The sequence below is a fragment of the Mytilus edulis genome, chromosome 4 (assembly GCF_963676685.1).
Source record: "Mytilus edulis chromosome 4, xbMytEdul2.2, whole genome shotgun sequence".
Taxonomy (NCBI): Eukaryota; Metazoa; Mollusca; class Bivalvia; order Mytilida; family Mytilidae; genus Mytilus; species Mytilus edulis.
The window spans coordinates 16484928-16511722 of record NC_092347.1 but is presented as its reverse complement, the minus strand read 5'-3'; the positions used below and the strand labels follow the sequence as shown (position 1 = coordinate 16511722).

Genomic DNA, 26795 nt, shown 5'->3' with positions numbered 1-26795 from the left:
GATTTACAATTCCCTAAAAAGGTTATAAGTAGTATAATAAAGGTTCACTTCACGTTGAACATGTCTAAAAGAGAGACGAAAAATACCAAAGGGACAGTCAAACTCATAAATCTAAAATAAACTGACAACGCCATGGCTAAAAATGAAAAAGACAAACAGACAAACAATAGTACACATGACACAACATAGAAAACTAAAGAATAAACAGCACGAACCTCACCAAAAACTAGGGGTGATCTCAGGTGCTCCGGAAGGGTAAGCAGAACCTGCTCCACATGTGGCACCCGTCGTGTGGCTTAGGTAGCAATACACAGTTAGGAGTTTAGTTTCGCATTTTGGCCCCTGTGGATTTTAAAAATAGGAAAGTTTTTGTGTAATAAAATTCATTTTTAGACAGCTGAGTGCTAATTTAGCCTTCAAAGATGGTTTATATGAGCATCAAGATTATTTTTACATGTTTTATGGGCTGTTTTCTGTTTGATAATCCGTATTTTCATAGTTTTTGACGCAATTTTACAAAAAAATGAGATGAAAGACGTATGATTTTCATTAGATTTGCTGAATGATATATGTACACATTTGACAGATAGGGATTCGATTAAACTTGAGGCAAAAATCGAAATTACTCTGATACACATTTGCCATTTGAAAGATGTCAAATATACCACAGGGGGCAAAATATTAAAAACGAAAATAAATCACCAAATAAGAATGCAACCAATTCACTTCAAGGGGTGGGGTGGGGTGTGGGTGGAGTTCTATGGTTTTCTTCTCAGTCAGAACAAAAATATTTAGTTTTTCGAATTAATCAATCTGATCATTTTTTTTTATAAATTTAACACTATAAGATAAGGGGGGAATTGTCATTCAGAATATTGTTTTGGTCGCCTGCTTGGCCAGAATATTTTTTTCATCAAATCGGGAGTCAGAATACTTTTTTAGAAAAAAACCCATATCCCCCTTGGAAGCTAAATGATCGTTCCCTTGCCAAAGCGAGTTTAATATAGACAAACAACATAGCTATAAACAATATAGAGAAAACTAAAGATAAGGCAACACGAACCACAACATGGCTGCACTAAATAGTGTTCATCTATTTTATATATAAAACAAGCTTTTGATTTTGCAATTTGATAAGGGTCATTTTGTTTTTAATGTTACTTAAAGAGTTCGGTATTTTTTGTCATATAACATGTTCCTGGAGGTGTTATGAGATGATTAAAGCCGTTAGTTTTTCTCCTTGGCAACATTTATTGTACGCTTCAACAATAAAGCTTATCGACAGAATTCTCTAAATATACGACTAAACGACTTTCGGTGAATAAATCAAAAAATACCAGCAATGAATGTTCTTTCTAGATTTAGATATTTAAATTTTACAACGAAACTTTATACAAAAGAACGGTTTTTCTTTCCAAGTGTTTATTTTCCTTTTTTGGACTCTGATGTTCCTTATGCACCGTGTTTATATATACAAACTTGTTCTCTATTTCCGTGTCTGTAGTATCGTTTTGGATTTCAATGAGCTTAATCTATGTAATCTATGTATTACTGGTAAATTGTTAAGTCAGGGATTTTGCTATCACAAAATTACTTCAAATCTTTAGTAATTTTTTTTATATAGTTTTAAAGACTTGGTTTTTAAGGTTGGCTGTACCTGTAGAAAACTTATTTCAAACGGAATTGCACATACTAAATTTTACGATGTTGTTAATTACCGAGCCCGAACTTTAGATACGATCATGTTAACAATTCTTTAAATAAACCTATTTTGAAAGGTTACAAATTCAACAATGTTATCCTATCTTTGTATTGTTTTCAATGGTATAAATATTGTCAATTGTGTTCAGAAGTATCAAAATTTAAAGCACAAATGTCCATAGTGTTTGAATCGCTGTTGTTCTTTAGTTATTCAGGTAAAAAAGAGCAATCGGCCTATATCAATCTGGTCACGCCTTGTCTTATACGATCAAAATAATGATCGATAATGTGTTTCTCGATCTAAAACATATCTTGGTGAAAAATCAACAAAATTTAATATTTTTTAAAACAAATTGAATGGGTTCAAGAGAAAAGAATCAATTAGGTTACTGTACTATCTAACACACCAACAGTTTCAACATATATATCATTATATATTACGGATTACAAATGTGTCGAGGTTTGTGATTGGATAACAACACATAGATGTCAGTATATATTCAGGAAACTGCCGGGGTATATACGACGTTTTTATCCCCAATTGGAACCTCAAAAACGTCATCATAACACCGGTTACTATGTGACGTAGTCAAAAGCTATCAGACTGTCAGAGGCTCACAGAGGGAAAATAATGACGTGCTTCAGTCAATAATACATTTTTGATACAAAATCACGCATTTTACACTTTTAATACTTAAATTTAATGTTAAAAGTGTTATTATAAATTATTACATACACGATAAAATTATGTTCACAGCAAATTAGAAAATCCTTCACGTATGCCGAACATATCAGGTTGGGTTTTTCAATATATATGTGTTGTCAACAAATACCTGCACTGGAAAATAACATTAAGTCAGGGGTAATCCGTAATATATGTGTAATTCAGGTCTCAGGGGATATAAACTCTAAGCCGGGAATGTCACAGTATATACCCTGTCTGAGACCTGAATAACATATAATATTACGGATTACAAATGTGTCGAGGTTTGTGATTGGATAACAACACAGAGATATCAGTATTTATCATACTTTAGTAGTATATTTGAGTATTTGATAAATAGCATGCTGTTTAATCCATATCGCGCATTTTTTATGCGCACTCTTTATCATTCTCTTTATCACACCTTGCCCTTTATCGCACCCCAATTTTGTTTCGAGTTTTCATATTTCTGACAAACAAAATGCAGTTATAAAAAAAACTCAATGAAATACCATACAAAACACACACAAAAATACAATAAACCAAATATCTTTAAAACAACAGCACGCAAATGTTAAGATAACCCAGATGCTTCGGATGAGTAATTGGGCAGTTCTTTAAAAGCTTCTAAAACAAGACAAAAGTAGAACTGAAGGTAACCCAGATGCTAGGGATCAGAAAGCAGTCCATGTATACTCTCCTGTTGAAATATATGATAAAGCGTATACAACATGGCACTCGACTAAAGGCCCTCTAGCTGATATTGGTATTTCGGGATGATACGGCATATGACACGGATTTTGCCATGTATTATTCTCTATATATTTAGGGAACTGCCGGGGTATATACGACATTTTAATCCCCAATTGGAACCTCAAAAACATCATCATAACACTTGTTACTATGTGACGTAGTCAAACGCTATACAGAACACTAAGGAATGTCAGAGGCTCACAGAGGAGGAAAAATGACATGCGTCAGTCAATAATACATTTTTAATACAAGATCACGCAATTATACTTTCAATACTTAAGGTGGTACCCAACACTTTTACTAAAATCAATTTGGCTCGTTTAAATTTCATAAAAATTTTGTCAAAGTATTTACTTTGAGACTTTAACAAAAATATAAAAATTAATTTTTTTTTTAACCAACCGTTTTGTCAGAAAAATTACACTGGTTATATAGCAAATTGACAAACACCAATTATGATCATTGATAAGCTTAATATTCCTTTTACAACACAACATAAGACATAAGACATAAGACATTTTATTTCACTAAAGCCCCCACATGGGGTATGTTAGTTCAACATTTTTTAACAAACAATAAAAGTGTGAACATATTTACATTAGAACAACATGGTTAACAAAGGTGCAATAATAGTATATATATAATTAATACAAATATTTGACAGGAAGTACAAATTATAGTAACATGATTAAGCACATGTATTAAAAGGTTTTAATAACACTTTTGCAAAATTTTGCTATTCCAGTAAGTGTAAATAAATCTGATGTATTCATCAATTCTTTAAATTTTAAAACATTTGGGTTTTTACATATATTTAAAGGTAAAAATTTAGCTCTTACATTGTTGAAAAAGGTACATTTGAATAAGTAATGAAACTCATCACCAAGTTCATTAGCATTACAAAGATTACAATGTCTTTCAGAGCTATCAATATTAAAAAATCTGCCCGTTTCAATGGGCAATTTATTACTAAGGCAACGGAATTTATATAACCAGGAAGATTTGGACTATTGGCGATTAGATATAAATCAAGTTCAGACAATAAATTTTAAGTGCTAAAGTGACAATTTGTTAATCTGTTTATCAAACTTTTTACATTTCTTTGTGTCTAATTAATTCTATTGTTAAATATATGTTTGTCGTGATGGAAAGCACTCTGACGATGACAAGTTAATCCGTTGGACACTAATCCTTTTCTATAGTAACTGTTTTTATATATGCTTTTGCATGTTATTTTGTAGTCAGTAGAGGTCTTAGGTCTGGTACTGTCCGGACCTTGCTAATAAAGTTTAAAGTATTGGTATTCCGTCTTTGAATCAAAATAACACGGAAAACGCCCGGTTATATATTGGTTGAGGTACCCGCGGCACGATCCGAGCTAGTTCCCCCAAACTAGAAAATAAATCCCTTCAGAAGCAAAAATATGGAAGGACCTTGGAATTACCAGCCTTGCAGAAATGGACATCCGTTTCCGTTGAGAAAAGCCGATACCTGTTTGGGCTTTCTGTGCAAATATTGCGGTAAGACATTGAATGTTTTCACCTACCATCGGTGTTATGCAGTTAACGCTTATTGTTACAAGTGCAGACACCATGGACATTTTGCCCGTATGTGCAATTTTCACGTTAAGTCATGTGAAATCCGAAAACCGAAGAAAAAGTCGAAATCCAAAATCCAAAGAGACAGCGATCGAATGAGAACGTTTATTGAGAAGAAACAAATGTCTTAATTTCCGTTTCAAGGACTTGAGGACAAGGAAATCTCTTCATTTACGTGCTCCGTACAGGACGAATCCGTGAAACAACACCTAAACAAGTTGAAAGAGTCTAACCGAAACTTCATAAAAGAAATCAGTATACTCAAGTGTGAAAATTCAAAATTGGATACCGTAGTGAAAGATGATGTGATATTAAGGAACAATTTGGACAAAGTAAATTTGGAACGTTTAGAACATGGCCGGATAATTCAAAAGATCGAACACGAGTTAGCCGAACATGCAAGTAGAACTGAAAATTTTGAGAAGGAAATAGTGCGTTTGAAAGAAGAAAACCTAAATTTAACCAACGCCAGACAACGCTTAACAATGGAGTTTAAAAATACTGACATGCACTACAATCGCATCTTAAATGATATGGAAGGCGAAATTCAGAGACTGAGGGAAGAGAACGTAAACAGTAGACACGAGATTCAACATCTAGATATAAAACATTCAAACCGAGGTGTGCGTTCGACCCTTGTAATTTGCTCGCGCGGCAATTCGCAGCAACATCATCGGCGTGGAGGAGGATACCCACGACGATAACAAAATTCATTCGGCCAACTCGGAGACCGAGTTTAGGTGGAGTAGTGGCGAATATAACCAGGAAGATTTGGACTATTTGCGATTAGATATAAATCAAGTTCAGACAATAAATTTTAAGTGCTAAAGTGACAATTTGTTAATCTGTTTATCAAACCTTTTACATTTCTTTGTGTCTAATTAATTCTATTGTTAGATATGTGTTTGTCGTGATGGAAAGCACTCTGACGATGACAAGTTAATCCGTTGGACACTAATCCTTTTCTATAGTAACTGTTTTTATATATGCTTTTGTATGTCATTTTGTAGTCAGTGTAGGTCTTAGGTCTGGTACTGTCCGGACCTTGCTAATAAAGTTTAAAGTATTGGTATTCCGTCTTTGAATCACTATAACACGGAAAACGCCCGGTTATATTTACATAAATACATTCTTAGCTCAGATGGTAACACCGATAAATATTTCTCAAAAACAAAAATCAGACATGTATATTCTGTAATTAAAACATTTTGCAGAATTCATAACATTATTACTCCAGTTCAACATAAATTTATCACTTAAACATTTCTTGACATTCTTAGAGTGCATTTGTTTCTAACCCGAAATTTTGTCATCGATGACTATCGTTTAGTAAACGTTAAGCTGCTAGAAACAAATACATCGTTTAATAAACTTTATCGACCCCGCGTAGTCAGACAGAAATAGATTACACTCACGCACTGTAAACAAACAGGTAAAAGTGCGGGAAATAAATAACCAGGACTTTGCGAAAACAACACGTGCTCGTAATTATTTAAACGTCAGATGCAGAAACAAAGGAGTAGGTTCAGTAAGACCCCTTTTTGGCCCAAAAATATAGCAGTTTTACAAAATTGTTAAAATGTAAACCTTTAGTTATTTATTGGACAGTAGAATGCTTCTGCTACATAAATATGGCCTGTTTTTGACAAATTGAATACAATGCACATATATCCGGTACTAGCACCATTAAGTCATGCTAAATTACTGAAATCCTCATAATTCTAGCATTTTAGTTAGATTTTAGACGGTTTTCGTGTAAAACGAAAGGGGCCGCATTCGTGTTCATCCTTAATATTGAAATGTAAGTTGTATTTTATGATAATACATAACATATATAAAGGTTGAGGATGAACACGGATGCGGCCACTTTCATTTTTACCAAAAACCATCTGAAAAGTGACATTTTTCGGCATATTGGGTAGATTTTTCATATTTGAGCTTGAATCGGATCGTTTTTAATGACTAAATCTGTTAAAATCTTTCACATAAACTAATTAATTCAAATAAAATAGACACTTAAGTGTTTAAAAAGTGGTCAAAATCTTTCAACAGATGAACCTGAAATTTGAGGCCAAAATCGGTCCTTACCGGACCTACTCCTTTATCGTTTACACGTCTCAACGATACACGATCAACGACTACGCGATTATTTTGCGCGTACATCGTTTTTATGAACGATGTCAACGTTGACCAAAAAATGTAAGAAACAAATGGATTAAACGACTACGCGCGTAATCGTTTACATCGTTTAGGTTAGAAACAAATGCGCTCTTACTAATATTATCAGATTTAACAGTTATTTGATCATCCCACATCAAATTAAATCCACATTCATATAAAGTATTTTTAATTTCTAACAACCATTTAGAGTGGTAGATACCCCTTTTACTAAGCTGATACAATATAGAATACAGTGTATATGATTTTTTTTCTCTTTTACCACACATGATACGTTGCCAGAAACCAACCATTCTAGCTTTAATAAGAATATGTAATGGTATTCTACCCAATTCTCCATAAATCATACAATGAGCAGTACTTTTTTTTACCTTCAAAATTATTTTACAAAATTGCATATGCAAGTTTTCTATAATATTACAATTTTCAAAACCCCATACTTCTGCACCATATAACAAAATAGGTACAACCATTGTATCAAATAGCTCTAATTGCATATCAATTGGTAAATTCAACTTCCTAGCCTTTCTTATGACTATAAACATGGCTTTTCTTGCTTGCTGTACAAGATGTGCTTTGGCGTCATTAAATTTACCCTTACATGAAAATATAATACCAAGGTATTGAAAATTTGTAACAATATTAAGGCTTTCACCACTATATTTAAAGTTAATATTATCTGTGTTAAGTCTAGATCTTGAAAATATTACAACTTTTGTCTTAGATATGTTTACTTGCATTTTCCAAGTTTGACAATATAAATACATGGCATTTAATGAGGCTTGTAACTCTGCTGCCGATTCGGCTAAAATTACAGTATCATCTGCATACAATAACAAATATAAACGAAAATATACAGCGACTTCATCAGTATCAAGAAGACGTGCTACAATACTCATATCAACTAAACCATTATATGAATGTGACATAAATTCGACCAAGTCATTTAAGAAAATGGCAAACAATACAGGAGATAAATTTTCTCCTTGGCGTACACCAACATTGGATTTAAAAAAGTTTGAACAAGAGTTGCCTTGTCTCACACAAGACTTTGCATTGTTATACATACTGTTTATAATCTTAAACATTTTGCCATCAATGGTACATTTTAACAATTTTTGCCATAAATATACTCTTCTGACAGAGTCAAAAGCTTTTCGATAGTCAACAAATACACAATACAATTTTCTACCTCTATGTAAGTATAAATCAATCAAGCATTTCAAATTAAAAATATGATCTGTCGTACTATAACCTTTTCTGAACCCTGCTTGTTCTTCACACAATAAACCAGAATTTTCCAAATATGTATGAAGCCTATTATTCAAAATGCAAGTAAATAATTTACCATAACAACTTAAAATAGTAATACCACGATAATTATCCACTTCATTTGGATTACCTTTATTCTAAAAATATTGGACATATATAACCTTCTGACCAACTATCAGGTATAATACCACTATGAAATACAATATTAAATATTCTTACAAAAACAGACATCAACTTTACTGTACCATATTTCAAAAATTCATTCAATATAAGATCACCGCCACATGCTTTATTATTTTTCAATGATTTGACAGCATATAATACTTCGTCTTCTGTAATATCTCGATTTAATTCAATATTATAATCAGTAATATTATTAGGTAATACAATATCGTTATCATCCTGCTCATCAAGAGCATTAAGATTTTTGAAATGATCATATAATACATCCATAGCAATTTTATTTACAGCTTTGTTACCTTTTGTATCACATTTCGTAATTAAAACATTTAGCTGACTTTACAGAGTTATCTCAATGTAGTGTTAGGTACCACCTTAAATTTGATGTTTTAAGTGTTATTACAAATTGTTACATACACGATAAAATTATGTTCACAGCAAATAAGAAAATCCTTCACGTATGCCGAACATATCAGGTTGGGTTTTTCAATATATACAGTCCGCCAAAAGTTAATCACCACCTAAATATAAATAGCAATATTTGCAAAATAAAGGCAACAGTAGTATACCGCTGTTCAAACTCCTAAATCCATGGACAAAAAACAAAATCGGGGTAACAAACTAGAACTGAGGGAAACGCACCAAACATAAGAGGTGAACAACGACACAACACTACAATGTAACACACACACAGAAACGGACCAAGCATCAGATAAAATCCCACGAGAATAACAAATGTAACATCAAAACCAAATACATGAATATGGGATAGACCAGTACCGTAACACGTCAATGTGAATTTACACTCAAAAATAAGAGAAAACAAACGACGCAACGTTAAAATGTAACACACACAGAAACGAACTATTATATAACAATGGCCATATTCCTGACTTGGTACAGGACATTTTAAAGGAAAAAAAGGTGGGTTGAACCTGGTTTTGTGGTATGCCAAACCTCGCACTTTAATGGCAATGTTAAATATAACATTGAAATGACAACATAATATTACAGGACTACAATACAAATAAATAGGAAAACGTGTTAGACAAAGAAACACATGATTAATGGATAACAAAAAGCATCAGGTTTAAAATTCAATACGCCAAAAACGCGCCTCGTCCACACAAGACTCACTAGTGACGCCCAGATATAAAAGATCGAAAGTGAAAAAAAGTACAAAGTTGTACAGCACTGAAGATCAAAAGTTGAAAAAGGTTGTGTCAAATACGGCTATGTTTTTAAGCTTGGGATAAGAACATCCTTATCATTTAGAACAATTAATGCTATTGCAAACAGTAAATTTTATTAAATGAATATAATAGATATACATAATAAAACTGAAGTGTTAACTAATTACAGAAAACAAACACGAATACATAATGCAAAGACCAACACAATAGACACACCCGACTCAGTCCAGGTTTCAACGCAATAAATCATAATAATGACGTCACATACGATGGTGAAAAAGCACGAAAATTACGTCACATTTGAATTTATGAAATTTGAAAACGGATCATCAAAACTATTGCAAAAAAAATATATATGTTTGGTGTTAAGAATTGCCTATAATTTACTAAGAAAATTTATTACGACCAAAAACTTTAAACTAGGATAAACACGCAAAGCAACTTTTTATTAAGGGTCATCTGCACTTATTCGAATACACTGTTTCGTTTTAAATCATCTTCCTACTGTCGCGCGTACAGGTGAAATTTGATCCTCACCAAGTCATTGTGTTATATGGTAAGGCGTAAGTTACCTGTGACTGAACGTTGACAAGCAATTACATGTCAAATGTCGGTAGGAGCACTAGGAACATAGGTAACCATTTAAATGTTAATCACACCATCACCGTCATTGTCAGATTTTTACAACGTCATGTTGACACAGGAACTGTAAATGATAGACTAAGGTCCAGAAGACCCCGTTTAATTACCGATCGCGATGACATAATGCTTATTGGTCGTGATAAGGCCAACCCATTTACTTCTGCTCCACAGCTTAGACACCATAGATCTCAAGGTGGTCGTGTTAGTGTTCGAACATGGTTCTGACGACTTCATAGAATCGACATAAGAGACCGTCGTGTTGACAAAGGGACCTGCCCTAACAGCCAGGCACCGTATGATCGACGCTGGAACATGATTAGCTAAACAAGGGCATTGGTTAAAAGAGAATCGGTTTCTGTAACGACGAACATAACAAAGATTAATTGTAGAGACTTTTAATGATATTGGGTGATTAATTAATGTAAAAAAAATAAATAACAGTGAAACTTAAATTGCGTTTCTGATTTGTGTAATTTTCACAATTTTTATGAACGCAAAATTCGAATGCATAGAATCTGCATAAGTGACTAAACAGTTTATGGTTTGTTATGGTATATGTTACAAATATTGCTACATGAATATTTTCTATTTTCCGAGGATATTAAAACTGATGTTTTTGAATGATAAAAAATCGATGCAATAAAAATAGGTGTTGCTTAACTTTTGGCGGTCTGTATATGTGTAAAAAAACCAAAGCCACATGCACATCCATACAAACACAAAATATGATATATAAAAAATTTATTGAAACTGTTTTTTAACGGGAAAAAAATTGTAAAGATAAAAAATGTGCATTTAAATGGATTATTCAAAATATTAAAGAAACGATAAACATGTAATGAATATACATGCTGCATTGTGAATGTTCAAAAAATACCTGCACTGGAAAATAACATTAAGTCACGGGTAACCCGTAATATATGTGTAATTTAGGTCTCAGACAGGGTATATAATGTGACATATCCGGCTTAGGGCTTATATCCCTCTATATAAACTCTAAGCCGGGAAGGTCACAGTATATTCCCTGTGTGAGACCTGAATAACATATAATATCGGATTGTGGCGATTATAGGCATATTTTTTTATGAATCACCTAAACGTGTGTTGCGCCTTTGTGTTTTCTCATAAAGTACTGCATTTTGTCTTTATCCGATTGCAGTGTATAGTCAAGAAAGTTGAATTATTTAGACAGGCGTATTCCCCCTTTTTTCTTTTTTTTTATATTTATTCCACGTTTTGATAACACAGAAGATTTTTCACACATTTTAAATAGAATTAGAATGAATTACATAAAAGATCCGATACCAGATCTTTCACGATCCTATCGTAATGCTTGATCATTCTTTCACGATCATATTTCTCGATAAACCTAATGGCAACCGTGAACTAGGTTATTATCTTCTAATTATAAATGGCTGGTGGTTTTACTGTAACATTATTAGACCTTTGTAGTAATATTTTTATGATCTTGCATCGTTTATTCACTCTATCAGTTAAAATGACAAACATGAATGTGTCTTTGTTGGAGGGTGCAATACATGAAACTAGAAATAGTGTCAGTTAAATATACAGTTACATGAACATAACAATTCGAACAACTGAATAATCACCAAATTAAACAAAATTGCCCTAATGAAAAAAATAAATCCTGAATGTTCAATCGTACCTGTTGCAAAAAAGGGCAACAGTTAGATATTCCAAATAACAAGATAAGAAAGAAAGTTCCAGCGAAAATCTATATTAATCTATTTGAAGATTAAATATTGAATTTTGACAAATATTTCAAATTCATAGCATCCATTTCAACTTACCCAAGAACCATATCATCCACTTCAACTAAACCACGACTTCATTGCAGCCACTTTAATGAAACGGAAAAACAAGCAAAAGTTAATCAGGGATTTTGCAAGATGGAAATATTTATTCTAAAACTGCGTGAAGCCTTCCTAGTATCCAGCCAATTTGGCAAATTGAATGGTTGCGAAAGTTTCTGCCAAAAACTAAATCAAATAAGGCTCAATATTCAATCAGAACTTAAGGTTCCCTTTTGATCCTCGTTAACCGATTCTTAGTGAATAATGCCACAGATTACGTATTGAAATTTTACAGAATCTGTAATGTAAAAACAATTATATAAGTAAAAGGCTAACTCACACGACAAATAATATGTCTCTTAAAATGCCTCCTGTGTATCGGTAAAACAGATCATATCAAAACGGTAGTATTATTATCGGACAGGATTTCAAATTTAATCAGATCTACAGATCGCAAGAACGTCCTTACACTAAATCCATTTAATGTTTGATACATTAATCATAGATGCATGATGTTTGTATTAGTTGTTATTGACTTTGAACTGGCTGTCAGGAACTGCAAGTACTTTCAGATCTGAAATTATTATCTTTTGTTTGTGTTGGGAAGTATAGGTACCATGTTACGTCCAGTCTTTGTGTTTGTTAGATGTTATACATAGTTCTTTGTTTTCTAGTGATTCAGATTATAAGACAATGCTGACTGCTAAATGCCACTTTTAAAATTATTTTGCATGGTCGATAACCCATTGTGATTGGGTACACATGCATTGCTAGTGAAAACAAGGCGTAACATGCATTTACGAATTTTTCGAATCGCCCGTAAAACTGTTTTTTTTTTTATCAATAATGTGGTGCCCGCGTTCCTTTGTTAAATATTGTGACCATTAATGCATTCATGATTGATAATGATAGATTGTCTACAATAATTTCGTGAATGCATTTACGACTGATAACTACAACTAAGGTTAATTTACGGCAAACATCTATCATGATCGACTGATAATCTATCATCATGATCCCCGATAACTGTGACTATCTCATTTGTGTGGTTCTCGCGTGCCATACATATCACTTCAACCAATTAGCAAAGTTCATTCACACTTCAGCATGTTCAGTATATCAATCAATTTTACTTCCAGATTCAATTAGTGAATATTATATCATTTTTCTTTCAGACAAAGCATTTTTTTGTATTGAAATGTAAAAATGAAATTCTTATATGTAAACATGAAATAAAGCATAAAATGTCATACATGTACTGTTTGCTGTTCCTTTGATTTAACATATCCGACAAAAATAATCATTTTGATTACTATATAAGATTTTACTCGATCAAGGACTGATTATGTATTTCAGGATGACTTCAACCGTATCTGTATTGACAAAACAAGAGAGTAACTTCTTGCGTTTGGCTCATTTGATAATCCGCATGTCTCCAAAGGCAGTTAGAAAATGTTTTGATACTCATTTTCATCCGTCTTCTTTGGAATCGACCCTCAGACGAAATTGAACTATCATTGACTCGCTATTCAACAAAAGAATTATGAATATGACACAAATGAAAATATTATACCCACCTTCAAGTGAGTATACATTTCTATTTTGGAATACATAATTACAAATTTAAAGCAATATTTCTTCTATCGCTCATTTTTTTGTATTTCTATTGTGTATATGCATATTCATAACGCTACAGTCTATCCATACCTGTATCTCGTAATTGCACACGATCATGTTTTTCATTGAGTGTTGATGACGTCTTTAAACTAAATCCATTGATTTTTTGATATTTTAGCCTTACATGCATAATATTTAATTAGTTGTTATTTGCTTTTAGCTAGCTATTAGTTACTGCGACTACTTTTACTTTCAGGTCTGAATTTATTGTCTTCTGTTTTTGTTTGAATGTATAAGTACCATGTCATTTTGAGTCTGTGTGTTTGTTAGATGTAATGCATAGTTGTCTGTTTTCTAGTGATTCAGATTATAAGACAATGCTGACTGCTAAATGCCACTTTTTTTTTTATCTTACCTTTATTTCTGTTTGTTTTGCTAATACGTTGTTGTCAATATAATAGAAAATATGTATCCGACTGTCATACTAGTAAGAGGTTTATCTAGCTATGAAACCAGGTTTTATTAACCATTTTCTACATAAGGAAGCACCTGTATCAAGTCTGGAAATCACAGCAGATTTCCATTCTTTTGAGCTTTCGATTTTGTCATTTCATTTGTTAAGGGAATTTTAATTCCGAAATTTTCTTGTGATGTTTTCTTTTCTTTATGTAAAAAATGCATTTCTGGAGTCTTATCATGTTACATGTATGTATTCTTTAGTTGATTCCACCACAGCTCTATTAAGCTGTCGCAAGTTTTGGTATTTAAAATCAGTTCCTGTCTTGTTTTAGAGGCTACATTTGTATACGCGTTTATAATTTAATTTTCCTTTGTGAAGAACTGTAAATTATGTTAATATTATCCAATTTGTAATCTCATTTGTTATTTCATTCCTTGTCTCTATAAATCTGATTTGGTATGAGGTTTCTTCTCAAACTTTCGCCATATTTTTTTTACATGGTTTTTAAACCATTCTTTTTTTTTTTATCATAACGCTTTGAATATGTCTTTTGCACTTTTGAGAACATATTTACATATAGCGTGGATTTTTTTTCTATTCTGCCGCTATACACTTCTGATGTTTGTGTATTATTGCTTCATCGATAGATTTGTCGGTTCTTTGTGTATTTGATCGTTCTAGTTAAGAGTGGTTATATTTCTCAAACGCTAGAGTGCAAGATTTGCACGTCTTGTTGTTTCTATTGATGTTCACAGTTCATTTCTCGGAATAGAGTATTCTCCTGCAACGTAAGCGTTTCCGTTGATTTTTAGTTTAAATGCAGTTATGTTTTTGCATTGGGGTTTATTAGGAAACGGGTTTTTTCCTACAATTTCTTTTCATTCATTGCACCCGTAAGACTCGTTTTGGTTATGTAAAAGAGTATGGCGATTTATAAAGTAGTTTTCAATACCCTAACTTTATTCTTTCAACTGCTCCTGTTTTAAAACATCTCGAGTTTTGTAATTATCAAGATAAAACTGTTTAAGCCAACAAAGATAAACGGTAAATTGGCTCCGTTTTATTGATGCTCTCGACATAAGATGGAACGATACTGTAGAAAATTATTCAAATCTTTTAATACCATTTCAATAAGTCCTATTACTCTGTAAAAAGACAATATATTCGAATTTGATGCGACTGTCGTACACGTGAGATGTTTAGCGCTTTAAAATCAGGTTACATCCACCATTGTCTACATTTAAAAATGCATGTTCTAAGTCAGGAATATGACAGTCACAGTTGTCCATTAGTTTGATGTGTTTTTACATTTGATTTTGCCATTTGATAAGTGACTTTCCGTTTTGAATTTTGCCCGGAGTTCAGTATTTCTGTGATTTTACTTTTTACAGACACCACAACTTTTGTCACGCAAAAAACTGTTCCTTACAGTAAAGCCATCAGGCTAAAGCGAATTTTATACCCTTGAGTTCAAACTCAACTACAGTTCGGGACAACACAGAAAGCAACTTTATTCTAGAAGATAGTAAAACTTCATTAAACTTATCGATTACCAGTTTAACATTGAAACACGGTATTCTGCTAATTATGGAAAAAAAATGTCCATTTATTTGTTAATCAATTGTTATTTTAAAATGTTGTGTAAAGTATGTTGTACATAGTAATAACGCATTATTTGCATAGTTTTATTTTACTTTTGTCATCTTTTTTATACATGCGCTTATTGGATATTTCATTTTTCAGCTTCCGCCAAGGTTAATTCATCTGATATGGACGTTACATTAATGATTTGTCTGCTGAGAAATTTATATAATATACAAATACAAGACACACTTCCGTGCTCAGCAGATACTAGCAAAGGAGCAGACTTGTCTAGAATTAAATTCTACAGAAATTCCATGGCACACACATCAGAGAGACCAATAGAGGATTCTGAGTTTACAGATATATGGAATTGTGTAATAATGGTAATATTTTAAAAACAAATTTGGGAATATGATTGAGTTTGTAATACACTTTATTATTATACTTAGTAGTAAATACAAATAAATTGTATTTGTAATACGATCAACATCAATCGTGTTGTATCAGCTATCCGTGATAATATCAATATCAATCACATTTACAAATTTTATATCACACCTTCAATCTAAAATATAGCATGGAAACACCCCAACCAAAGAGTAATTAACAGCCGAAGGTCAACAATAATGGGTCTTCGACACAGCAAAAAAAATCCCGCACCCGGAGGAGGACTCACAAAGGGCAGAGGCTCCTGACTTGGGACAGGCAAACAAAATGCGGCGGGGTTAAGCATTTTCATTGAGATCTTAACTATCCCTTAATACCTCTATGACGTCTCTTAGATAAAATTCTTTAAACGAAATATCTTAAGAATGTAGTGGGGTAAAATTGAAAAAAATCTGGAATTTAAAATTGATACTATAATAGATTTGTTTAAGAACAAAATAACCTGAAAGTATTTATAGGTTATTGACATCAATTTCGAGAATTAGAGTGAGAAAAGATTTTAGTTTAAGAAATGACTTTTTAAAAGCTATTGGAGTTTTCTTAGAAAAAAGAAAAGTGCTTGACATTGGGCAAATAGTTTAAAATTAGGTTAAATTTCTAAACCTGAATGACTACATCCTTCAGTCTTGAAAAGTTTGTACAGCTAGAATATAGCCTTATTATTTGATTTTTTTTTTGGTCAAGGTTTTTGATTTTAAGCATATTTTAATCATTCAGACATGAAAAGGATTGTACAACAGGCAAAGGATATAAAAGCTCTCTCCATATTACATGTACAAGGTATAAATCAATTGTCAAAAACCGTATTTAAAATATATAATATAGTGGAACATGCATGCTACTTATGAGCACACATAGCGAGAAAATATATGTTTACAGTGTTAATAACTAAATGTAAAGTATATTTAATTATATTTTTATAGGCAAGTACGCATGCTTTATTCAAGTATCTGGAAACATGCAAATATCCTTTATAAGTCGTAACTAATATAGATATATGACTTGGGAGCGACACTAAGCTTGCTTAATGGAATAAATGAATTAATGTAGAAGTGGACAATGACTTATATGAAGCTTCCTTATCCCATAGCTGAAAAGTTTAAATATATCATCAGTCCTATAAAACTTATCCAGTCCGCTTCTTAATATATTCAAACTTTGGGATTTTTGTAAACTCAGAGGAAGACTATTCCAAATTCTTATAGTGGTAGGAATGGAACTATTAAAATAAGAGCTAGTTGTAGCAAGAGGCGGGTGAAAAGTTTTTTTTTTCATTCCTCAAAGTGTGAAGGGGTTTGTCTGGGAAGATATGGCTCAAATAACTCATATAAGTATGTAGGTGTCATCCTATTTTATATTTTATAGAATAGTATAAGCTTATGTTTATTCCGTCTTTTCTTCAGAGTTTCTAATCCTAATTCAATATAAAGTTTTTGTCTAGAGGAATTATTCTGTAATCCTGTAATAATTCTAGCATATTTTACTTGAATATTTTCAAGACGCTCAGACTCGTGCTGGGAGCAATTGCCCCAAACAACATCACCATACTCTAATATAGGTATAATAAATGCATGATACATACATATACGTGAACTCTTATCTAATAAATTTCTAATTTGACGAAGCACAGATAGACGAGAGCATGCCTTTTTTTTATAAATAATATCGATATGTGTGTTCCTTTTCCCTTCTAGTAATTACAATATTTTTAGTTTTCTTAGAGTTAAGTTGAACAGTCCATGATTTTATCCTTTGAAAATAGTATTAACATGTACCATTTTCCATAACAGTGGAACCTGTTTAATTGATGGAGACATATTTAATAACTTAGTTGATGGTTTATGAATAAATCTAGCAACCTCTTGTAACATTCTAGGAATGATACCGTCAGGTCCAGCTGGTTTGTCAACATTCAAGATTTTTAACTGGTCTGAAATTTCTTTCTCAGTGATGACGAATTGGTCATGGATGCCGAAAAGTTCAGGAGATATTTATAAACCTTTATTTTCCTCAAACAACTCTTTCGAATTGGAATTTTAATTATGAAATCGTTCTATATGTGACCATGTTAGTTAACCAAACACAAGTATAATGGCGTTAACTTATTTTCCCTCTGATCCTCCTCTGTTGACGATAAAAAAAAAACACAGACATACAACAAGGGGTTAAAAGGAATTCTTGCCTTTTTCACAGTTAATATTTAAAAAAAGACAACTGCCACAAATAATATATTTTAAAGTCTTTTATTTTTCATTTGAAGGAGTTTACTTCATACTCGTTATCTACATTTTATTGTACTCACCTTCGTTTAACCTATCATACATTCCTTTATACCATCAATCAATTATACAGGTTGTTTTTTAATGTCTATGTTTCAATCTCTTTAGAGTCACTTCCTTGCATAGATTTCTTCTATAATAAGTGTAAATGCTTGGTAGGAATCTAACTGTTATGGAATTATGGCAATATTTTTCTCAATATCGTCGAATATTTTGCGTGCTGTTGAATGTAAATATTTCAGGGTAAACTCAAGTATGATAACAGAGAACAAACTCCTGCGAGTGTAGTTAGTTTTACAATTTCATCTATAAAAAAAAGCTTTCTCATAAACTTAATTCTAGTATCGTGAAACACATTTGATAAAATATTTAAAAAAAAGACTGGTCTCCCCTTTCAATGTTTTAAATTATGCTGAGCTATGATTAGACGATTTATATATCTTATAGGCAATATCTAGAATTGGCGGTGGCACATTAAAGGCAGAGTGTGATGCTTTCTTACAGACAAAACTTGATAGTTCATACATAGATCTGGTTATGGATGCAAAACAACTTCAGAATATTTTAAAAGAAGTCGAAGAAGAAGTAATAAAATTAAGTGTAGAACTGAATGACCCCATTCCGATGAATGTAAAAGGTATTCAGCAATTTTGTCTTTAGTCTATGTTAGATACATGCTACCATTTTCTGTGTGCATGACACTTTTTCTGAAATTATTTTTTTCATATATTTTTCAGTTAAAATACGTATTGTTTATATTATTAGTTCGATAAATGAACGTATAGAAGTACTACATCTATTTTTTCTATATATTAAGACAGAAACAGTTTAAACTGATCAAATAAATATAAACTGTTATCACAGAGATATGTCTCGCCATTTTGTAATTTTGATTAAAATCAAAATAGCAATACCTTAACATCTTGCACTAGTTATGCAAACATTCAAAGTCAATGAACCATGACTGAGTTACATGGCTAAACAATCTCCATGTAAATGAGATGTGCCAATGTTAGTACAACTGCATACCAAATACCATTGACTTATTATAAGTCGTCCCAAATCTATATACAAAAATTAATTTGTAAACTATGTAAAAGTTTCAAAGTCAATGAAGCATGAAGAGGGGGTGGGCTTTATAGTCTCCATGGAAACAAAACTTGCAAATCTGCATACCAAATATCATTGATTTCATATTAGCAGTTCATCTTAAACTGATCTAATCACAAACTAATACATGTAAACTAAGATAAGTTTCAAAGTCATTCGACTGTGACTGAGGGGCGAGGCCAAATATTCTCCATGCCAATGCTTATGCAACTGAATACCAATAAACATTGGCCTACCACTAATAGGTCCCCTTGAACTGACCTAATCACAAATCATGATAACTTACAAAAATGTTCAAAGTCATAAGACCATGACTAAGGGGACGGAGCTAAATTATCTCCATGGAAATAAAATATGCCAATGCTTATACAACTGCATACCAAATACCATTGACCTACCACTTGTGGTTCCCCATTAAATGTGACCTAATCACAAACTAATACATGTAAAATAAGCAAAAGTTTCGAAGTCTGTAGACCATCACTGAGGGGGAAGGGCCAAATAATCTCCATGGAAATGAGATGTGCCAATGCTTATACAACTGCATACCAAATATCATTGACCAACTACTTGTGGTTCACCATAAACTAGACCTAATAACAAACTTATACATTGTTGACGCAATCACCGTCGTCGTCGCCGTCGCCGACGCCGGAAACAGCATACCTATGTTTCACTTTTTGACTCCGTAAAGGCGAGACAAAAATTATCTAGATCAAATATTCAGTAAATATGTCAAGTCCCCATTCCTACCAGAAGTGCCTGCGTAATGATATACTACGATACACAAATGCATTAAAGAAGTTGTGGTTTTAGTATGCTTTCCAATGAGACAATTTTTATCAAACACCAAGGACACCGAATCTGAACAAATATAGGTAACCGTGTCTTTTAGAATCATAAGGTATAAATAAACTCATCATAGATACCAGGACTGAATTTTATATATACGCCAGACGCGCGTTTCGTCTACAAAAGACTCATCAGTGACGCTCGCATCCAAAAAATGTTTAAAAAAGCCAAATAAAGTACGAAGTTGAAGGCTCCAGAATGACAATGTGTGAAACACTTTAAGAGAGAAAACACACGGCCTGATTTCTGCTAAAGAGTAAAGTATTATGGTAGACAGCAACCAACGAAATCACTAGATCATGGGTTACAGGAGCATAAAATTATTTGTGAGCGCTCAACCCCTATCCTTTACTGAGTATAAAGTAAAATCACAAATATACTGAACTTAGAGGAAAATCAATTCGGAAAGTCCATAATGACATGGCAAAATTAAAATACAAAACGCATCAAAAACAAATGGACAAGAACTGTCATATTCCTGACTTGGTACCGGCATTTTCAAATGTAGAAATTGGTGGATTAAACCTGGTTCTATAGCGCTAACCCTCTCACTTTGATGACAGTCTCATCAAATTCCGTTATATTTACAATGATGCGTTAACTAATGCGTTAAGAAATTTAATGGCACAACATTCAAAGGGTTTAAATCATTTGTACGGAGCAAAAACAAAATCTAAAGCAAATTGAATAAACTGTTGTTATCACATAGATGTGTCTCGCTTTTTTAAAATTTTGATTATGCAAATTTTGAATTAAAGAAGCAATACTATAACATACAAAATAAGTAAGGCAAATATTCAAAGTCAGTGAACCATGACTGAGGTACATTGCTAATCAATCTTCAGGTAAATAAGATGTGCCAATGCTAAAACATCATTACCAAATATTGACTTATTATAAGTATTTCCTTTTAAACAAAACTAGATATATTAACTTGTAAATCATGTAAAATTTTCTAAATTGATGACCATGAAGAGGGGTGAAGCTATATAATTTCCATGGAAACGATATTTAAAATGTCAATAAATTTGCATACCAAATACCATTGACTTAACATTAAAAGTTCATCTTAAACTGATCCAATTACAAACTAATACATGTAAAAAAAAAAGCAAAGGTTACAAAATCATTAAACCATGACTGAAGGACAAGGCCAAATATTTTGCATGGAAATGAGATGTGCTAAAGCTATTACAACTGAAGACCAACTAATGGTTCCCCTTGAACTGACCTAATCACAAACAAAAACATGTTAACTAAGCAAAATTTTCAAAGTCAATAGACCTTGATTAAGGGATCAGGGCCAAAAAATCTTCATGGAAATAAGATGTACCAATGATAATGCAACTACATACCAAATATGACTGACCTACAACTTGTGGTTCCCCACAAACTAAACAAAATCACAAACTAATACATTTTTGACGTCGCCGACGCAGAAAACATGAAAGATATGTCTGGCTTTTTGACTCCGTCACGCAAAAATGATTGTATTTTTATCTGTTTTCTTCTTTTGATTTGTTTCTTTTGAACACCGGTATACTATTTTTGCCTTTATGTATATATATATATATATATATATATATAAGTACGTCTGAGTCAGTGACAACTCTACAACAGATGTATCCATCGGATCGCCATCAATGATGGTGATACATGGCTGTGTACATAATGTATATACAACTCGTCTAAACATCAACCCAACAATGTTAGATCTGTAAATTTGCTTTCGCAAATTTTAGGTTCTTCCCTCGCCGGGATTCGAACCCATGCTACTGTGATATCGTGACACCAAATCGCCTGCACTGCAGCCGTCCCGCTAGACCACACGACCACCTGGGCTCTCAAAAAAAGAGCTTTCGCTGGCCGTGTGTTACCTTTCCTCGTCAGTTTTAATCTAGCGGCGTACTACAGTACATGATATATAAGGCATGACGATGTTATTGTTACAGATCAGCTAAATTATCTATAGTAAAGGATCCTACAAATTAATGTAATATGTGTCACGATATCACAGTAGCATGGGTTCGAATCCCGGCGAGGGAAGAACCTAAAATTTGCGAAAGCAAATTTACAGATCTAACATATATATATATATATATATATATATATATATATATATATATATATGTCCATGAGACCTGAAAAACACTCGAATATATCAACCAACAGAACGAGAAACATAATTCAATGATATCATTCTTTGCATTGCTTGTACCCGTCAAGTTTGTCCTTAAGGTGATGTTCAGAAATGAATAAGAAAGATTGCCTTCCTGCATTGTGATGACAAAGTGAGAACCTTTTTCCTTTCTTGATCAGTCCTAAATGCTTAACATAAAGTTATGAAAGGGCAGATAGATTAAACATTCAATTGTATGTAATTTCAGAAATCAATGCAGAAGAAATTGAGGGTTGGAAAAAAGATGAAAAAAAATATGCAATAACTACGACATCTATCAAGATATTGAATATCGTTAAAAAGAAATCATTTGTTGTTTTGACAGGAAGCCCTGGTATTGGCAAGTCTGCAACGGCGCGTCATATTGCGCTCTTGTTAAGGGAATCAGATGAATACGACATATTACCGATATCCGAACCAAATGAAATCATTCGATATGCTAAAAAGGAATGCAAGCAAATTTATATTATTGACGATTTTTGTGGGAAATATTTATTAGATCAAAACAGTGTAGATTTGTGGACACGTTTAGGAGAAAGAGTAAGACAACGACTAACGTTTACGGGTATTAAAATTTTGGCAACAAGCAGGCTTCAAGTATGGAACACTAAATCTATTGGAAAGTTTTCCAAAGCTTTAAATGTTTATGAATGTAACATTTTATCAAAAGAGTTTGCCTTGAAGACAAGTGAAAAACGTTTAATTGCCAAATCTCATCTTGGAGAGGAAACCGTTAAACTTTTGACAGATGAAATAATGAGAGAAGCTGACATGTTTCCTCTGCTATGTATGCTGTTTTCAAAATCCAAAAATTCTAACTTTCTGGAGTTTTTTACAAATCCTACTAAAATTTATCAAGAAGAATTAGAAGAAATGCAAATGAAAGATCATGGGGCATTTGTAGGATTAGCGTTGCTTGTTATTTTTAACAACAGCATACAAAAAGATTTTTTTGATTTAAAAAATACAAAAGACAATAATATGTTAGATCAGGTGATTGAAGAATGTAAGTTGCCGGCGAAACCTACCAAACTGCATATTTTAGAGCGTTTACAATCATTCGAGGGAACATACATAACAGAGAAAGACAATGAAATTGAAGCAATCCACAATAAGATATTTGACATTATCGCTCTCTTCTTTGGAAATTTTGCAATTAACAGCATATTGCAACATAGTCGTGGGAGATTTATCTGCGAAAGAATACATTTTAAATCATTAGACAAAGTAAATGACCCTTTTTCAATTGTTATCGCCCCAGAATTTGAAATATCTTACTTTAAGAGGATCGGGGAAGAAGTAGAAAAATTGAGATTTTTCAATGTGTTTGCAGTTAATCAATTGAAGTGTGAAGCGTTTCAACTTAAATTCATTTCGTTTATCACAAACAATGAAAATCTATCAGAAATTTTTGCTGCAAATAAATGGCCATTGTATTTGTCCGTGTGTTATGGGTATAAAGCATTGACAGTGTTTATAATTGATAAACAGAAAATGAACCAAATGTCTATTGTAAATACGGAAGATATATATAATGTAAAATTTGAAGATTTTGATGACACCGACGATGACGATGTGAAATTTCATATTGAGTATATACGGAACCCAGATGCATGTTTAATGATGGCTTGTTGTTTTGGGTATCATGAAATTGCTCAATTACTTGTCAATGGCTATGACGTAAATGCAGTCGACGATGCATACCAAACACCTTTGTATCTTGCAGCTTGTAATAATAGTGTCTCAATTGTTTTAATGTTACTTCGTAAAGGGGCTTGGCTCTCCTATTGCGAGAAAGTTGTCAAATCCCCGCTTTATGCAGCATCTGAAAAGGGATATATTGAAACAGTTAAACTTTTGCTAAAAGAAGGAGCCTATCCAGATGAACCTAACCATGAAAATGAATCCCCGCTTTTAATTGCTTGTGAAAATGATAACCTTCTAATAGTCGAGGAGCTGATAAGGGTTGATGCCAAAATCAACGTTCAACGACAAGGAGGCAAAATGGAGACTGCACTGCATATTGCTATTAAAAATGTTAACCTTAATATGATTAGATGTCTACTAGATAAAGACTGTGATGTAAATATATGCGATAAACAACAACAAACTCCACTACATATGGCTATCAAAGGCAACCGTAATGACATTATATCCTTGCTGTTGGAGGAAGATTGTGATGTAAATATTCGTAATATGGATGGGAATACGCCATTATACATTGCATCGTCAAAAGGAAAGAATGAGATAGTTAATAAGTTGTTAAACAGTTCTAATTTTTGTGACGTAAATATCGAAAATGAGAAAAGAAATACGGCTTTGTACGTTGCAAGCGAGAAAGGTTTAATAGATATCGTTAATTTACTTTTTACTGATAAAAATGTAGACGTTAATTTAAGTAACGTCAATCAAAGAACGCCCTTGTTTACTGCTTCCAATAAAGGACATACATCAGTTGTTGAATTTTTACTCGACAGAGGGGCAGATGCAAATCAAAGTGATAATTTTTGGGGAACTCCATTTTATTTGGCTTGCCAGAACAATAGTCTTGACATTGCAAAATTGCTGTTAGATAAGCAAAATGAAAGTACTATTAATTGTCAAAATCAGGCTGGAAATTCTCCTTTAATAATTGCTAGTTTCAAAAAACATGTAGAAATAGTGAAATTGCTGCTTGAAAATAATTGTGATATCAATCTCCGTAACAACAAACAGTTCTCAGCATTAGACATGGCATGCACACGTGGTAATAGAAAGATAATTTCCCTTTTTCTTAACAAAAAAAATATTCAGACAAGTTCAATTCAGAAAGCTATTAATGAAGCTGTTGCACATGGAAATAGTGAAATTGTAAACATGCTTTTAACATATTGTACCAATGTAAGTTCATGGGATAGCAAACAACAATCACCCTTATACACTGCTATCTTGAAACAACGTTATGACATGATTCCCCTTCTGCTAGATACAGGAATCGATATTGACTTTCACAGTGAAAGCAACAGTGAAACTGCTCTTCATCTCGCTACTAAACAAGATAATATAAAAGTTGTTAGACAATTATTGGAGAAAAAATGCAATGTCAACAGTCTGAATGACAGTAACGAAAGTGCATTACTTATTGCCACATGTAATGGATTCAAAGATATTGTTAAGTTACTACTAGAAAATGGAGGTGATATTAATTTAGCTGACAATACGGGACATAGCCCATTCTTTATGGCTTGCTTATATAAACAAATGAGTACAATTGAAATATTCTTAAGCAATGCAAGCACCGACATTAACAAACAGACAGATACAGGGGAAACGCCATTAATCAGTGCGGTTCATTGTGGTGACATCGACATTGTTAAACTCCTTTTAGAAAATAAATGTGACGTTGATAAACATGGCTGTGATGGACCGTCTGCTTTGCACATAGCTGTTATACAAAACAAAACAGATATGGTGCTGTGGTTGCTTGAAAATAATGGTGATGTTAACGTGTGTGACTGCGATCATCAGTCACCTCTTCATTTAGCGACGTACCTTGGGTACAAACATATTGTCAATCTTCTAATCAAATACAAGTGTGACGTTAATTTATGTGATTACGAACATCGAACAGCACTCCATATTGCCACTTGGGAAAACCGGGCGGATATTGTGAAGATACTTATTGACAGTTCAATTGACCAATATATTTTTGATAACAAACAACAATCGGCGTTTCATATCGCAGCATTACTAGGATATGTTAATATCGTTCAGGTCTTTCTAAATCACAATTACGACGTTAACCACCGTGATGGCAATAATTATACTGCTTTACATTTAGCATGTTGGAAAGGCCATGAAAAAATTGTATCAGCTTTGTTAAAAACAAAACGCATTAATCATCAGTGTAGTGAGCTTTGTATAACTGAAGCAGAGACCGCCTGTGCCAATGGTTTTCAGACAATTTTTAAATTATTATCAGATGACACAAACACTGACTATCGGATAATGAAATGCACAAAATTTTGAAAACAGAACATAAAATTGGAAAATTCAATAGTGAAATGCCGGTCATTTATCAATTCTTAAAAGTCAGATACATTTTGAATACTAGTAGTAAATATGTTATTTTGGTGTTTGGTATTTTTTAGTTAAAATCCAGCATTGAAAAGAGTGGGAAATAACCCCACTCTGCTGCAGTTGTTAAATATCATGCCCGTATCGAACCACTGACTTAGTAGATAATGATATCCT

The 26795-nt window shown here is 32.8% G+C and overlaps 1 protein-coding gene across 1 annotated transcript; it reads left to right on the top strand.

Moving 5' to 3' along the window:
• Nucleotides 1-16009: 16009 nt before the first annotated feature.
• On the top strand, nt 16010-26570 carry LOC139521276 (serine/threonine-protein phosphatase 6 regulatory ankyrin repeat subunit B-like). Its single transcript, XM_071314747.1, has 3 exons — nt 16010-16078; nt 18869-19058; nt 22771-26570. The coding sequence occupies exons 1-3, from the start codon at nt 16010-16012 to the stop codon at nt 26568-26570; spliced, it is 4059 nt and encodes a 1352-aa protein (XP_071170848.1).
• The last annotated feature ends 225 nt before the right edge of the window (nt 26571-26795 follow it).